The following is a 16782-nucleotide window of genomic DNA, read 5'->3' as shown; positions in this document are numbered from 1 at the left end:
TGAGAGCAGTTTGTTTTCACAGCTTAAGAAATAGGGTAACTTTTCTGTAACTAGTAGACCCAGTAGAAAGGTACCACATAACTGCTTTTTAATTTTTAAAAAAATTCTACTCCAAAGGGAAACATTTGAGTCTCCTCTTCCTCCTTGTGAATGAGTGGGTTCAGTATTCTGAGGCATGGCTCTTTGTCTTTCTCATAAATGGTCAGTCTTAGATGTCAGTGTAGGCGAGTAGAGATGTTTTTTCAAGGGCTTCCTCTGAAAAGACTTGAGTCACAGTTCTGGAACTGTTGGGTGGCTTCTTTGTTTTGAGGAACAAATATCTCTGCCTTGCAAAACCATGGAAAATAAATTGCTGAGTAGCAAAAGTGAAACTTTTTAAGATCAAGAAATGCCCATGTGTGTTACTTTCTAAGAGAAAACTTGTGAGTTACTTAAAAATAAAATTTGTTATGTTACACATCAAAATATTATGGCAACCGATACTTTTCATTATTGATTCCTTGCCAACTTAAGCCTGTATCTGTTAATATGTTCCTTTTTCTCATTGACGATCTCTAAATAAATACCACATTCAGTGTATAATAATAATATATCAATAATCATGTATACTCATTTATTTTACATAGCTCTTAATATTCATATATAATCATTTATTATCATGGTTTTATTAATCATTCATTCATATCATATATGGGGAAAAAAACTCAGCTCTTGCCATTAGGGAGCTTACAACTGGGTTGGGAGACAGACAAAAATAATTACCAAAGAGTGTTAGAGGTGCTAGGAGAGAAGGGTCACCTAACCTGGAGGAATTGTGCTGGGCACCCAAAAGGAGGATGATTATGATAGTTGAGACTTATTGAATACTTCATAGGTTCCAGGTGCAGTTTCAGGGGCTTTTACATGTAATCATTTCACTTAAATTCCCTAACTCTGAGGTGGGTGTTGTTATTATATCTTCATTTTGTAGGTCAGGAGATTTAAGGATTCTGATGATGAATGACTTTCCAATTCCACCCCATTAATACATGGTAGAGCAAGTCAGCCTGAAGCCAAAGCCCAAACACTTAACTACTAAGCATAAGGGTGGTAGCCTGAGCTAGGGAAGTGGCAGTGGAATTGGGAAGAAGTGGATTGGTGACTGATTCTATGTGAAGGGGTTGGGTGGGTGAAGGATGAATCAAGAATGATGCCCACGTCGGTGTCATCATGGCTTGCAGGATCTTAGTTCCCTGAACCTGGGCCCTCGGCAGTGAAAGCGCAGAGTGCTAACCACTGAACCACCAGGGAATTCCCCTTAATTCTTTCTTGAGAGGCTGATTTTGAGGTGTCCATGGGACATAAAAATGGGGAAAGAGATCTTGTTGAAAGTTCAGATCCAGAGTTCAGGCTGGAGATAGATATTTGCAAACTACTGTATTATAGAAGTGTAACTTGATTAATTGGAACTAATTTTAACGACCAAAAGAATCATGCGCTCATTTGTGATTTTGCTCGTTTGTTTAGGTAAAACATTTAAAAACTGGTACATACTTTGTCGATTTTTTAAAAGCCCTATTTATTTCTATTATATGTTTTTGTATTTTTCCCTAACTATTCAAAATTTAAGGGAACAGAAAATTTTTTACTGAGCTTATACCTGCTCTTTAGTAGTTTGAATATTGTTATTAAGTGATTTGTCTCATGTTTAATAAGAGTCCCAAGACTTAGGGACGGTGACTCCGCCACTCCCAAGAGTCTCTGTCCTGCCTTTCCATGTCTGTCAGAATCATTTCCTTGGAGATGTCCAGATGCTCTCTTATGCGTTTTTTTCTTTTGAGCCAGAAAACTGCATTTTGCCAAAACTAAGTGGGTCTTGCATTCCAAGAGGCTGTAACCAGCTTTTACTTCACATCACATCACATGATTATCACATGGGTTACTGGCAGAAGCCCTTCCTTCTGCCTCGGCATTTCCTGCAGCAGAAGCTAGCAAGAACGTCTGGCTAGTGCTGCCAACTCAGTGACAGATACAACCAGTGGTCAGTGGCATTCAGATCGGCTGGGTCAGGGTCAGTTGTTTTTCAGGTTTATTTGAACATGTTTTGTTTCTTTTCAATTAAATTAAAAAGAAAACTTTCTAACTCCTCTTTGATCAGTTTGTTTATATGTATGTATGAGGGTGGGAAGAAAGAAAGAAAGAAAGAAAAGAGTTACCAATGTTTTCATTCAACTTTTTTCCCCAAAGTTATGTTTTCCTGTTTTTATTTAACATTCTTCCTTAAATATTTTACACCTAGACGTGTTAAATTACATTAATAGAGTTTTATAATTTCATTTTTAAAAAGAGGCACTTAGTAAGATGTTGTTTTTCATTATTATATTATTTAAACCAGATTTATGCTGCTGATAAATGATAAATGTTCATAAAAGATATTTAAAATCAGGCCACATGGTAAGTTTCTGGATTCTGATATAGTGAATACTATTTGGACCTTAGTTTTAGAAAGAGGAAGAGTAAAAAAAACTAGAGGAAAGTTCTATGAACAGTTTTGCTGATTTTGGCTAGTTTGGGGGAGATTTTAAATTTTATTTGGCTTAAGCAGTAGAATGAAGCTGTAGGCTATAAGCTGTTTTCAGCATTTTACAGCAGTCCCTGGTCACATCTGGTCTCCTGATTGTCAGATGTGCCTTTGCACATGGGGGAACTGAGTATTCCATCATGGGTCATCTGAATGAAGGAAGCCGTACACACTTCTCATGCAGCAAGAGACGGCTTGCTTAGAAAGCTCTGCTATCTTTCAAACTATTGACTAAATTTAAAACTTCTATAGTGTCTGAATAGATGCATGGGTATACGTATTCAGTAAAATCTGCTCAAATTTTGCATTTAATGCATTTGATATACTTGTTTTGATTCTGTATATCTACCGTAATTTTGTTTCTTTCCTAGAGAGGTTAAAATTTTAAAAAATCTTTTCGAAATGGATTTTTTAGGGTCTTACAATGAAATTTACTTACGTATTCTTACTTCTCCTCTCAGACATTGTATTGAGAAAACGGGAAGGTCAAATGATGTTCCTAGCAGTATTAGTGAAACCTGGCATCTCCTGGAACCTGTCTTTCTCCTCCAAAGGATGACAAGCCTCTGTAGTTGGTTCCTTCAGTCTGGATGGAATTTTTTATTTGTTTTGTTGATTTTTTTTTTTTTAAGTACACTTTGGATGGAATTTTTCCAAGTGAGAACCGTGGTTCAGGCTCTCTCACTTCCTTTCAGCAAAGCAGGCTTACACAGACACAGTCTCATCTCTGCAGCTGCTCTGAGCCAGACCTTTGGGAGTGCAGAACTCCTGACCCTAAAATGTAAAAGCCCACATTGGAGTTGCGAGTAGTATCTTTTCAAACTGGGGTGAGACCGTGGGAGGGGATAGGAGTAAAATACTTTGAAGGGAAGATATGCATACATTTGGTATTATAAAGAAGAAAATATTTTTCTTTAGAAATGATAACATATATAGATATCAAGCTAAATAAGTTAATGTTCCCCTTGGGAAACAGAGTAGTGGGCATCCAGGAGTGTGAGCTTGTGATAGGGGAGAGAGAAGGATTTGGGAGGCAGACAGGATCAGAACTGTATATTTTAATAATAAAAATATTATTAGGCACATAAACATACCACACACTAGACAAGACACTGCCTGTGTATAATTTCATTTAGCTTTCACAATAAAGGAGAGGTATTATTATTATTTTTTTTTTTTAAATTGTATTTATTTATTTTTTGGCTGTGTTGGGTCTTCGTTTCTGTGCGAGGGCTTTCTCCAGTTGCGGCAAGCGGGGGCCACTCCTCATCGCGATGCGCGGGCCTCTCACCATCGTGGCCTGTCCCGTTGCAGAGCACAGGCTCCAGATGCGCAGGCTCAGTAATTGTGGCTCACGGGCCCAGTTGCTCCGCGGCATGCGGGATCCTCCCAGACCAGGGCTCGAACCCATGTCCCCTGCATTGGCAGGCAGACTCTCAACCACTGCGCCACCAGGGAAGCCCGAGAGGTATTATTATATAAGAGAGGTTATGTAACTTGCCTGTGGTCACACAGCTGATGAGTGGCAGGAACAGAATTTGAACTCAGGTCTTTGACTCCAAAACCTCCACTCTCACTCTGAACCTCTGTGCTGTACTCTTTTGACATACTGGTCTCTAGAAATGGCAGCAGAGGCTAAGGAAGTGGGAGTCTTCAAAGGTTGTTCTTGTCACCATAGAACACCCACACTTATCAGCCTAACAGCTTTGTGGTGTGTTATGGGTGGGAGCCAGCTCCTTTTTGTATCCCAGAGTAACTTCCCTTGTTTAATTGGTTTTTATCCATAATGGTTTCAATCAGTGCATTTTAACAGCTCTCAAAAACAGTCAAATTGAGGTTTCTATGACAGGGACAGAGAAATATGTGTGTAGCTTAAGGCATTCAGGAGTAGAGAGTCCCTGAGTGGTTTCTGGAAGCAACTTCAAAGACCTGAGTTTTTGCACTTGATTTGCATGTGGGATCTACAGCCTTCCCTCATTCCAGCATTGAAGGCTTTCAGATTAGTATGGAAGATTATTCTGGGCCAGGCTCATTCATTAGGTATGAGGTTAAGTGTGTGACCTTAGATGCATCAGATCTGAGTTCCAGTCTTGACTTGGCCACTTGCTGTGTGACCTTGGGCAAGTCACGTGATTGCCTGAGTTTCCTTATTGGTTAAACAGAGGCCATAATAATACCCACCTCATAGGTTGTTATTAGAACTAATACCTGTAAAGTATAAGATCAGTCCCTGGCACGAAGTGCTCGCTGTTAACATAACCACCTTCTAAGCCTTAGAATAATAATAGTTATGATAGCACTGTACCCTGGGACTGCTACTTGGGTTAAATAGAAGCTTGGTCCTCTGATCTTGATGTTCCTGAAGGAGCAGTCTGTACCTGCATTCCTCACTTCCTCACTGCATAGTTGATATTTGCTCCTCCGGCTCCTCAGTCTGGGCTCCATCCCCCACTGGCAGCACAGGCTGCTTAATGCCTGGTTCATGGCCTCTCTCCACCCTCCATCCCAGGCAGCACCCGATGCTATTAACAGTGCCCCCTCAAAACTGTCCTTCTTTGGTTCCTGTGACAGTGTCTGTCCCGAGTGTCTACCCACCATTCTTGATTGTTCTCCTTTCCTGGCGCCCTTTTGCTGCCTGCCCCTTAAGCCTTGGTGTTCTCCAAAATTCCACAGGAGTCCTTCTCTGGTTAGTCTCTACTCGTTTCCTGGGCAAAGTCACTTCTTCAGCAAAGCCTGGCCATTTCAGAATCTGTTTCTAGCCCTCGTCTCTAGGTCCTTATTCCAAACGACTTTTGCCTATTGTCACTGTGGAGAGTGAGTTTTCAGCTCTTACCTGGGCTGTTGCAGCACCGTCCTGAGCAGTCTTTCTGCCGTCAGGGGCTTGTTTTCCCCTTCAATCCATCCTGTACTCTCGAGCTACCACATGCAGACCTCCCTTCCCTCCCTATCTTCACCTGCTTCCGTGGCTCCCTGTAACCACAAGGCAGAGGTAAAAACTCCTCATCAAGGCACGCAAAGCTCTTCAATGAGCTGAGTTCCAGCCTACTCCTCTAGCTTCGTCTTTGGCTGTTCCAGAACGTGCCAGGCCCTCTGCACATCTCGAGACTTTGCTGTGCCCTTCCTGCTTCCAGGACTCCACGTGGACCCCTTGCCCTGGCAAATGGCCTTCCCGGCAAATGGCTTTTAAGACTGACCTCAGGTCCGAGGTGTCTGACACCTTTTCTTTCTTCCTTTTCTCCCTTCAGACCAAAGCGCCCTTCAGCCATGTGCCCAGATGCCCTGCACTCTTGTTGGTCAGAGCACTGAGGGACAGTGGGGGATTTTCTTTCCTCCCTGTGCACTGTGAGCTCTGAGAGCAGATTGTCTTTGTCTCCAATGGCCAGCACCTTCCGTGGCCCCTCTCAGTGTTTGATAAATAGGTGTTAAAGGAAAGACTGCATCCGGGCCACCTCGACCAGACCGTCGGCACACCCCCTCTGTGCGCTTTATTGTCCCTCCCAGATCTGTGTCCCCTTGTCAGCGCCTTAGCTCGGCGCACTGCCATCATGGGTCATCCAGTCTAGGGTCCGTTCGTCTTGGACTCCCCCTCCTTCCTCATTCACTCTAGCCTGTTGGTTTTTGCCTCAGCCATACCAGGCAGATCTCTGCTACTTTCTGGCTGGGGCTCAGCCTTTTTTCTCTCTCACTCGACTTCAGGTGGTCTCCTGACCCTCATGTCATCCTCTTTTTCCACCACAGCCATTCATGATTTTTCTTCTGCTCACATCTGACCTTGTCATTCTCCTGCCAAAGTTCCTCGGGGCTTCCCTGGTGCTGGCAGAATAATGTCAGAGTCCTCAGCAAGCGTCCCCACATGGCCCGCCCCAAACACAGCTCTCCAGCCTCTGTCCTTGCTATGTTTCTCACCACTCCCTCTATGCGCCGCCCGCACCCACCCCCCCCGGGGCTCCTGATCCAGTGCGACCCCCTGACCCCAGCTTTGGGGTAGCGCTGTGATGAATGAGACTCTCAGCCACTTGGCTTTAGGTAACATTTCTGGCCAAATGTTTGGCCTAGATCAAAGCAGTGCCTACACTGTGACTTTGACTCTAGTGGATTTCCTCTGCCCCTGCTCCTGGCCTCTCCATTCCTGCCCAGAGGCCTTTGGGTGGTTTCAGGTGACAGTTGCAGTTAGCGAGCGCTCTGTGCCACCATAAGGTAAACATTCCTTTGCCCAGAGCTCAGTTTTCCTTCCGGGTTTGTTAACCACTGGTCTTTCTGCCTTGGCGCCAGCCTTGGGAATTTCTGATGAACATAGGATATTCTGTCGGTAAACCCTCCGTCAGGTTATCTCTTAAGGCTTCCTGTGAGGCACCCAATAGCATAGATAGTAACCAGAGAGCTTTTCCAGAGTGTCGGACTCTTACTCGCAGAACTCCATTTAGAATCTACATTTTAGGCCACCACGTTTGCTGGACTACAGCTAGAAAAGTATGGGATTTATGCTGATATCTGTAGCCCCTGTGAGGCCTGCTCACTGAGTACAGTACTACTAAATACAGTTTTGGACTTTGGATCAGAATAGTATGGTGTTAAGCACTTGGGCTTTAGATTTTGAGTCTGACAGATCTGAGGTGAATCGTTGCCTTGGCAGTTACTAGTTGTGTAATTATAGAGAGGTATTATCCTTTCTGAACCTTTTTCTCCTCATTTGTAAAATGAGGGTAAGAATATACCCTACCTCATAAGTGCCTTGTAAGAATTAAATGTAATAATTTATAAAAAATGCTTAACAGCAATGTCAGGTCCCTAAAAAAGACTCAGTAAATGTTAGCAGCTATCTTTTTATTGTTACTGCTAATATTTACTCTTCACGCAAGTTCCAGTTTTGCAAGTCTTGTTGCAGAGATAATTAGGCAGGCTTACCTCACAGGGTGTGTATTAATTAGGTAGAGCATTTCATAAAACCTTTGTGTACAGTAGATTAAGTGTGAGTAAGATTAAAGTTGGTCTATTTTCATGTCACGTGTTCTGTATAGGAGAGGTTCATTTCTTTTCAGGGCAGTTGACAGGCCATTTTAGACATGTATTGTTTGTACCCAGTGGAATCATGCTGGTAGAACAGAATCTTGCTGCCTGAAATCACACACATCTGAAATACATAGCACTTTCAGAAAGTATTTCTAGGAGAGACCCGGCAGAGTCCACCGTACACAGGAATTTTGGAAGCACTTGTCCTTGTTGTGTGCTGTGCCCCTTCTTCCTCGGCCTCAGTGGAGTTGTGCGCATGGCACATGAGTGCCCCCCATTGGCCTGGGCACAGTCGGATGCTAGCAGCTCCCTGGCAGGTGTGTCCACTACACGTGGGGTGCTTGCCAGTACCTTCTAAAGGAGAGAAGAATTCAGGTAGCCTGTGGCGCTTGCTTGTTATGAAAGCACGGAGGGTGGTTATCATATCTGTTGACCGGTCTCTAAAGAATACAGATATGGGGGAGTAATATTTTAGACTTAGCTAAAATAAAGAAAAGAATGGACCAGAAGAGTAGAAACTGTTCCTTGAGTCTGAAGGATTGTAGCTTCATGGAGAGCCTCCTGAGGGAGCTGTGGCAGAGGACGGCTCTTTTGAGACAGTTACTGTCTAAAGCAGGATCAGTACTTTACAGCCCTTGGACTGGCCTCTTATTTTTGTAAATAAAGTTTTATTGTAACAAAGCCATACTCATTTGTTCATGAATTATTTATGGCTGCTCTTGTGTTGTGACAGAGACCGTATATCCCATTAGCCAAAAATAATTGCTATCTAGCCTTTTACAGGAGAATTTTGTCAACTCTAGCCTAAGGCAATGGCCTTCTCAGGTCTTTTCTCTTAGCAGGACTTGGGATCTTAGTAGTGTTTAAGAGTGTGGATTTTAGACAGACATGAATTCACATCCCAGCCCTGCTACTAACTAGCTGTGTGACCTTGGGCAGGTGGCCTAACATCTCTGTGCCTCCATTTCTTCTGTAAAATTGAGTTACTAATTAGAACATGCCTGACAGGGTTGTCAGAATTAAATGACATAATGCCTGGATTGCAGTTAGTTGGTATCTGGCATGCATTAAGTGCTGTGTAAATGTTAGCTGCTATTGTTAGGATGATTCTGTGGGTCTGCAAATCATAGTCTACGTGGGGCTGCCTGGGGAGGCAGATGCCAAGGTAACTTGAACAAATCCATCTTAAACGCACTGCTGCTAACTCAGAGAAGAGGAGATGGGGATTTTCTGATACAGCAGGGTAGCAGCTCAGTGAATGGGCTAAGACCCTTGTTCCCATGCGCCCTGATCTTCAAAACAGCACTGCTAAAGATGGTCAACTGGCTGTTTCCTGGCTGACTGCTTTATGCCTGTCCACTCTGTATTTTATTGCCCACCATTTGTGATGTTGCCTTACAGGGTTAGGAACTATTTCTCCCCTCACACTATGATTCCAGGTATTGTTTAAAAACTTGAAATTTATATGAATCTTCTAACCTTGTTTGTTCCTTCATTCATCAAACATTTGTGGAGCGCCTGCTCTGTGCTAGGAATGGTTGCATGCTCCTGTCTAGATCCAGGACATAGCACTTCTGGATTTGTTTGTTTGCCCTCCTCTTGGCTTTGTGACTGCCAGCTCTGGTTAGTTTTCAAAGTGGTGGCACCCCAGTAGGATGCCAAAGCCAGGAATTATCATTATGTTTGCCTGACTTTATTCTGGGGGAGAAGAGAGAACGCCACGTTTCAGGGTCTACTGATGGCTGTTTCTTGGGGCAGATGAAGGAAGTCAGGGAACAGGTTGACCAGTTATCTGCAAAGAAGGCCCAAAAAACATAGGATTAGGTTCTGATGGGTCTTGCAAAGGAGGCCCATGAAAAATAAAACAAGCTCCGGCAGAGTTCAGGCCTTACCCCTAAGGAACAGCAAACCCAGGGGAATTGGAAAGGAAGTGGAGGCCAAGGCTGGCCAGTGCCCTCCCCTTATCTGCTCCAGGTCAGACCCAGTAGCTCCCTCCCTCTCTTAGGAATACACCCTGAACCTAAAAAGAATCCTTAACTGAGCTTTAAAAACGTAAGACACGTTTTCTAGGCTGGATGTGTTGATGATGGGAGGATAGTGGTAGACAGCTGCTGCGTAGCTGAAGATCAGAGGGATAAATACGAGAAGAAGAAAGTGGACAGTATTGGCCAGTGAAAAACAGCACAGAAAGGGCCTTCCCAGGCATTGTAGCTGTGCTTCTGTGTTACCGTCCATCATTACTGACCTAGTGCTATAAATTTGGTAGAATCTGACTGTGTCATAATGTTGCTTAAATTCCCACTGCACTTAAAGTCTGCAACTGGGCCATGGAGCCCCGCATGCCCTTGCTCTGCCTGTGTTGCCAGGCTTGTCTCATTTCCATGCCTTGCACCCCATGCTCCAGCTATGCCCTGCTTTATAGCTCTTCAGACAGGCAGGGTGCTTTTACATGCCTGCCCCTCCTTCTGGAAAGCTCATCCCCATGGCTAGCTCCTGGTCTTTCTCCAGGGGTCTGCTTAAAACATCTCTTCCATGGTCTTCTTGAGGACCATGCAGATCCTCCAGTCAGAGCTTCCTACTGCACCCAGTATTTCCTTTGTGGTTCTCATCATGCTTGTAACTATTTTTTAGTGTCTGCTTCCCCAGTAAACCCCATGAGGGCAGGGACCACGTCTTTGTTGGAGGTTTGGCACATGTTAGTTGTTTACTACATTTGTTTACTGACTGAATGACCAGAAGGAGCATCAGTTTATAAATGATGGGGAGGAAAAAGCAAGCTTTAACCTTTTAATTTGTTTTGGTCTTGTTTTCCAAATAATTTCTGAACAAAATATTTTGTTATTTTACAGATACATACATATTATGTTTAAGTGATTCTCTGAGGTGGCATTTTTCAGTGACTGTGTATGCACTGGACAAATCTTACTTGCTTTTCTCTTCTCCCTACAGAATGAAATGTGCCTGGCTACTCAACAGCTTTCTAAGCAACTGCTGGCATATGAAGAACAGGTAACTTGATATATATATGGCATATAATGCTGTGCTTAGGACTCAAGCGGAGTTCTTATAAAGGAATTCTCTAGAGGCAACCTTTAGAGACCTTCCCTCCTTCCTTTCTTTTTTTCCACAGACCATTTCCATTTTTTCTTTTGTCTTGCCTTTTCCTATCCACTGATAAATTCTGATGATTGTACCAAAGTCTTTATGATGTATTCTTATTAGCCTACAGAAGTAATCAACTGCCCTGAGGGTTCATATTTTTCGAGGGACTACAAGTGAATCAACACTAAGAATTCCAGGAAATAAACTGAAAGATACCATTATATCTAAACAGAAGGGTGATGACCGACAAAGGAATAGCCTGGGAAGGGCGGTTGACTGCGTGGCTGGGGCAGAACAAGGGGAGAGCTCTAGTTCTCCGCAGTCAGACGCTCTGACATGATGTGCTCTTGGGAGAAGAGAGGAAGTCGAGGTGGAGGGCAGGGTATTATGGGGCAATGCTATAGTGCTGAATTCCCTAGCATTCAGTTAACACCTGCCACTTTTCTTCTTTGGTCGTAGAATTTTGCTCTTGGCAAAGGCGATGAAGAAGTAATTTCTACACTCCACTATTTTTCCAAAGTGGTGGATGAGGTAAGATAGCCACATGGCAAAATTTTATTTGATTCTTTTTTGAACTTTCTTTCATCTTTATTTTGGCCCACTTTTTATTTTTAGATATCTACTTAAATATCTGAGAAGGTATCTCAACCTTATCTTCCAAGGTTCATTTCATAAAAGAGGTTGTATGCTGTTCCATTTGTTTCTGGTTTGAGGGGAAAGGCTTTGGTATATATGAACAATAGACTGAAAGAAAGACTTCTAAGAATTCAGTTTCCTAAGGAGGGAGAATTAGTTTCTCAGGGCTGCTGTAATAAAATTACAAGTAGGTGGCCTAAAACAATAGAAGTTTATTCTCTCACAGTTCTGGAGGCCTGAAGTATGAAATCAAGTTGTTGGCAGTGCCACGTTCCCTCCAAAGTATCTAGGGGAGAATCCTTCTTTGCTTCTTCCAACTTCTGATGACTCTGGGTGTTCCTTGGCTTGTGGCAGCATAACTCCAATCTCTGCCCCTGACTTCACATGGCCTTCTCTTCCCACGCCACCCCCGTGTTTTTTCTCTTCTGTCTGTGTCTTTTCTTCTTATAAGAACTCTTGTCAGTGGATTTAGGGCCCACCAGGATAACCCAGGATGGTCTTATTTTGAGATCCCTTACTGAATCTGCAAAGACCCTTTTCCCAAATATTCACATGGTGTTTGGTATAAACATATCTTTGGGGGGAGTGTGATTCAACCCACTACAGAGAGATTCTTACAACTGTTTTTGTAGCTGTATTGTATAATACATTTGGAATATTTGTGAAAAGGAAGTATTGTTATAGGAAAAAGTACATAAATCCTAATTGTACAAACCGAGCTCAGATGCTACTGGTGTGGGGCAGAACCCTCTGCCGAATTAGGTAGGTGTGAACTGTTTCGTCTTCCAAGGAGTGTGTAGTGCCTACCGTAGAATATCATCATAGAGAATACGCAAAAAAGGCAGTGCACAGATGCCATTTCACTGTGCAATCATTGATATGAAGGTAACGCTATCTTCAGTTCATAAAATGAGAAACTAACGTTCATATAAAATTGTACCAATTGCCTGTTCATTCATTCAACAAATCAGTTCACCGAGGCATTATTCATTCAACAAACATTTACTGACCACCTACTATTTAGCAGATGCAGTTCTAGGCGCTGGGGATATAGATACAAACTGTCCACTTCCTTGTGATCTTTGTCCTCTATCCCACTGCTGTGGCTCTTTGAAGTGTGTGATAATATGGATGCATATCTATTCCATATCTATGGATGCATATCTATTCAGAAAGTAAATTTTTTTGAAGGTGGGGAGAAGAATTTTTCTTAATTAACAGTGAATGAATAACCCAGGGGGAGAAACAGTAGTCTACACCCACTGAAGTTATGTGTTTTCTTGATTAGAGGAGATTTGCTCAGGAAATGTGATTAGTTGTCAAAACCCTAAACCAGGATTTCTACTTTAAGATATTTACTCAGAGCTGTATTTTCATGGGTGGGAATGATGATTCTCTTTTTTGAATTAATTTTTTATTGAAATATAGTTGATTTACAATGTTAGTTTCTGGTGTACAGCAAAGTGATTCAGATATATGTATCTTTTTTTCATATTCTTTTCTGTTATAGTTTATTACACAATATTGAATATAGTTCCCTGTGCTATACAGTAGGACCATGTTGTTTATCTACTTTATACATAATAGGCTGTATCTGCTAATCCCAAACTCCTAATTTATTCCTCCCCTCTTCCCCTTTGGAAACTGTAAGTTTGCTTTCTATGTCTGTGAGTCTGTTTCTGTTTTGTTAATAAGTTCATTTGTATCATGTTTTAGATTCCATGTATAAGTAATATCATATGATATTTGTCTTTCTCTCTCTGACTTAACTTCACTTAATATGACAATCTCTAGGTCCATCCATGTTGCTGCAGATGGCATTATTTCATTCTTTTTTATGGCTGAGTAGTAGTCCATTGTGTGTGTGTGTGTGTGTATACACACCACATCTTTATCCATTCATCTGTCAATGGACACTTAGGTTGCTTCCGTGTCTTGGCCATGTAAATAGTGCTGCTGTGAACATTGGAGTGCATGTATCTTTTTGAATTAGAGTTTTCTCTGGATATATGCCCAGGATTGGGATTGCTAGATCATATGGTAACTATTTTTAAGTTTTTTAAGGAACCTCTATACTGATTTCCATAGTGGCTGCACCAATTTACGTTCCCACCAATAGTATAGGAGGGTTCCCTTTTCTCCACACCCTCTCCAGCATTTAGTATTTGTAGACTTTTTAATGATGGCCATTCTGACCGGTGTGAGGTGATAGCTCATTGTAGTTCTGATTTGCATTTCTCTAACAATTAGTGATGTCGGGCATCTTTTCATTTGCCTATTAGCTAATGACAATTCCTTTAGTGGGGAGTGAATCATTCCAAAAGGATGGAAGCCTAGAATTGTGGTTTAAAGGCAGTGTCATGGCCTCCTGGAAGCTTAACACTGTGAGTTTTTAAACAAGCCTCTCGATGTCAAGACCTAAGCCAGTGAAAGCAGTTAACTCAGGTGGGAAGAGTAGAGTAGCTTTTGAGGTGGTTTTCTCAAAAGGTGGGCCTACATCAGGTTGAAAATTTTTCAAGAGAAGTAATTTGACTCAGAAATTGAAAAATCCAACTAAAAGTAGAGATTTGTGTTGCTTATATTTAATAGAATGCATTGGATTCAGGTGTTCGATGTCTTAGGCATACAGAGATTTTTTTATCCTTGGTGATTGCACCAAAAGCAAGGTTTCTAGATTACTTCCTTTTAGTGCATCTGAGACAGGAAATCTTTGACATTATGGATTTCATTGCCCAGTATGTGTCAGACCCTCTGCTCTGAGTGTTTCCTATTCATGTTTTGTTTTATTGTCAAAAGAGCCATGCAGGGAAGATGCTGTCAACGCCCATTTTCCATGTGACGATACTGAAGTGCCAAGAGGTGGTCTGTGCTCTTCGCACTCTCCTCGGCAAAGGTGCTGTGTTTGGAAGTGGTTATCCCTTACCTCTCAAAGCCCCAAGGCAAAAAGTTGGTGACACAGACCACTTGATCCTTAAGAAGCAGTAGTAGAGTAGCTAGGAAATTTGCTATTCTTGAGGTGCATAACCACTGGAAAAAAACCATTTAACCTCTCTGAGTTTTGTTTTTTTTCATCTGTAAATGGCAGTAGCAGGACAGACCACTTAATTAGGCTGTTATAGAGGTTAAATTAAATAATTATATCAGAGCATTCGGCGCAGAGCCAATTCATCTAATTAACTGTTAGTAAAAAAAAAAAAAAACAGTACATTTCTTATTGAAGTTATTCAGGAAAAGTAGTTAACACATTCTATCCTAATGCATTTTTTGGCATGGCTGGCTTCATGTGTTCCCCACAGAAAAAGCTGCCATTCTTTGGCTTGATTGAAAGATAGGGAGAACATTGACTTCTTGGCCTGTCACTCCCTGGCCTGACAGATGGTTGACCTTAAGCCAGTCTTCAAGCTTGTCAGAGCAACCTCTGCAAGCACAACCCTGAAGGACCAGATCTGTTGGGGGGAGATCCGTGTGCAGAAGGGGGATTCGGACATGTGACTGCTATCACTGCTGAAAGAAAACTTTGCCAAATGTTTACTCCACAAGATGACTGCTGGGTGATTTCCCCTTATACACCCAACAGGAATCCCAGAGCATCCTCATAATATCTGGAAGTCTGGGCCTTCCACTGTGTTCATTACTGACTACCACATGTTTAAAGTTTTGGCAGATGTGTGAGCATGAAAGACAAACTCTATATCCCAGACAATGTGTTGGAAAGAGCATGGATTTTAGATCCCAGTAGCCCAGGATTAAAATCCCAGCTGTGTCACTTAGTTGCTCTCTGGATTTGGGGATTTATTTGACCGCCTGTAAAAATGAGGATAATAAATAACAGCCATCTAACAGAGTAGGTGGGAACTAAGTGGTATAAAGCACGTAAAGGTGGCACACAGAAAGAGCTCAAAAGTGGTAGTGCTGATGGTGATAATTTTTATTTCTCCTAGACCATTTACAAAGACAGGATTTAGTAAGGCCTTGAGGTAGAAGGGGAGAAAGAATCAAGGGCTGTTAAAATTATCTAGTGAGGAGGAGCACATTTGAATACAGCCTTCTTGTGCTTAGAAAGGTCTGAAATCTGGCTGAGTTATTTCCGCGGGGAACATTCTTTCTCCAGAGCAATTCCCGGGCCCCCAGTGTCTGTAGTTGCAGGGTTAGTAGGTTCCCAGCAGGCCTGTCTTTCAGGGGTGACTTCAGCCCCCTCTGAGAGTGAGAGAGCACACAGAGGCCCGGCAAAGTGCTGACCTGTGCTGCCAGCACATCAGAGCTTTCTCCCTCTCTAGGCGGGTGTGGCTCACATCAAGAACACAGAGCCACAGTTTGCACAGTTAACAAACAGTAACTGTGGGCTCGGGGACTCTTTTAGCAAACTTAACGGATGCCCCGGTCAGTTAGAAACTTGCATTTAGTTTTTAATACCTCTTAGCTTCTGTCATTTACTGCTTTATGAAGGGTATTTATTTGCTTAAGGAAGTCTAACTGAGCTCTTTAACCACATGGATGTGTTCAGTGTGATCCCTCAGTGAAATAAGACAGTGTCAGTAATAGTGGGTATAATTTTCTTCAGTAGATTTCTCTTTCTTTCAGCTTAATGTTCTCCATACAGAGCTGGCTAAACAGTTGGCAGACACAATGGTTCTACCTATTATACGGTTTCGAGAAAAGGATCTTACAGGTAAAGTAACTGAGTTCAGTGCCATATACTTTAAGAATATTAATTCATTTAATAGTAATTTTTACTGCAATTATTTCTTTAAGTGTGTGGATCATTGAGAAATGCCTTCTTTTTCAGCTTTTATTAAATCTTCACTATGTTCTTGGCTCACCTAAAGGAAGTCACAGGCCAATAAGAAAACAGACTTGGAAACAGACAATTGTAATATTATGTGATGAGGGCAGCAGGACAGAGATGTACAAGGAATAGAAATGGCACACGGAAAGGCGTGATTACCCTTTGAGGATGAGGTGCCAGCGAAGGCTTCCCAGAGAAGAAGATCTCTGAGCTGGGTTTTGATAAATAAATGTTTACCAAGTAGACAAAGATGGCGAGGCTTATATTACAGGTTAGGGGACATTTGTAAAGGCATGCTGTTCTTGGGGAGCCATGAACACTTTGGAATGTAAAGTGGAAGGCTTGGAGAGGGAAGGGCAGAGTGGGGACCATGCTTTAAATGTGCTAGACTCTGGGGGTACAGCTGTGAACAAGGTATATAGGGTCCCTGTTCTGATGGAGCTCATTTTAGTGAGTGGGAGTATCTGTGACTAGTTCAGAGAGCCTAGTTGATCTTTTGGATTAATTTTGGTTCTTCAACTCAAATAAAACTTCAGAATAATTTTATATCATTTGAAATCAAGGTAGTCAAAAACTAAATATAAAAAAGAATAAATAATCTTGCAAAAACTTAGTTGATACTACAAAAGGGAATGCAGATTTTCTAGTCCTTTTGTCCTTTCTTATTTCATTGAAAATATTCATTGCA

General features: G+C 42.1%; 1 protein-coding gene across 3 annotated transcripts in view; it reads left to right on the top strand.

The window, feature by feature from the left end:
- APPL2 (adaptor protein, phosphotyrosine interacting with PH domain and leucine zipper 2) overlaps positions 1 to 16782 on the top strand; it is a 69985-nt gene that overhangs the window by 7030 nt on the left and 46173 nt on the right. For all 3 annotated transcript variants that reach the window (XR_011075974.1, XM_068560715.1, XM_068560714.1), the window contains exons 3-5: positions 10520 to 10579; positions 11132 to 11203; positions 15890 to 15977. Coding sequence is in view for 2 of the 3 variants with exons in the window: in XM_068560715.1 (XP_068416816.1) it covers positions 10520 to 10579; positions 11132 to 11203; positions 15890 to 15977 (220 nt within the window). In the remaining variant the exon portion in view is untranslated. The remainder of the gene's footprint in view (positions 1 to 10519; positions 10580 to 11131; positions 11204 to 15889; positions 15978 to 16782) is intronic.

This window comes from Eschrichtius robustus, chromosome 13 (genome assembly GCF_028021215.1).
Source record: "Eschrichtius robustus isolate mEscRob2 chromosome 13, mEscRob2.pri, whole genome shotgun sequence".
In the NCBI taxonomy this organism is placed as follows: domain Eukaryota; kingdom Metazoa; phylum Chordata; class Mammalia; order Artiodactyla; family Eschrichtiidae; genus Eschrichtius; species Eschrichtius robustus.
Note: the sequence above shows the minus strand (reverse complement) of the source record. Positions and strands in the feature narration are given on the sequence as shown.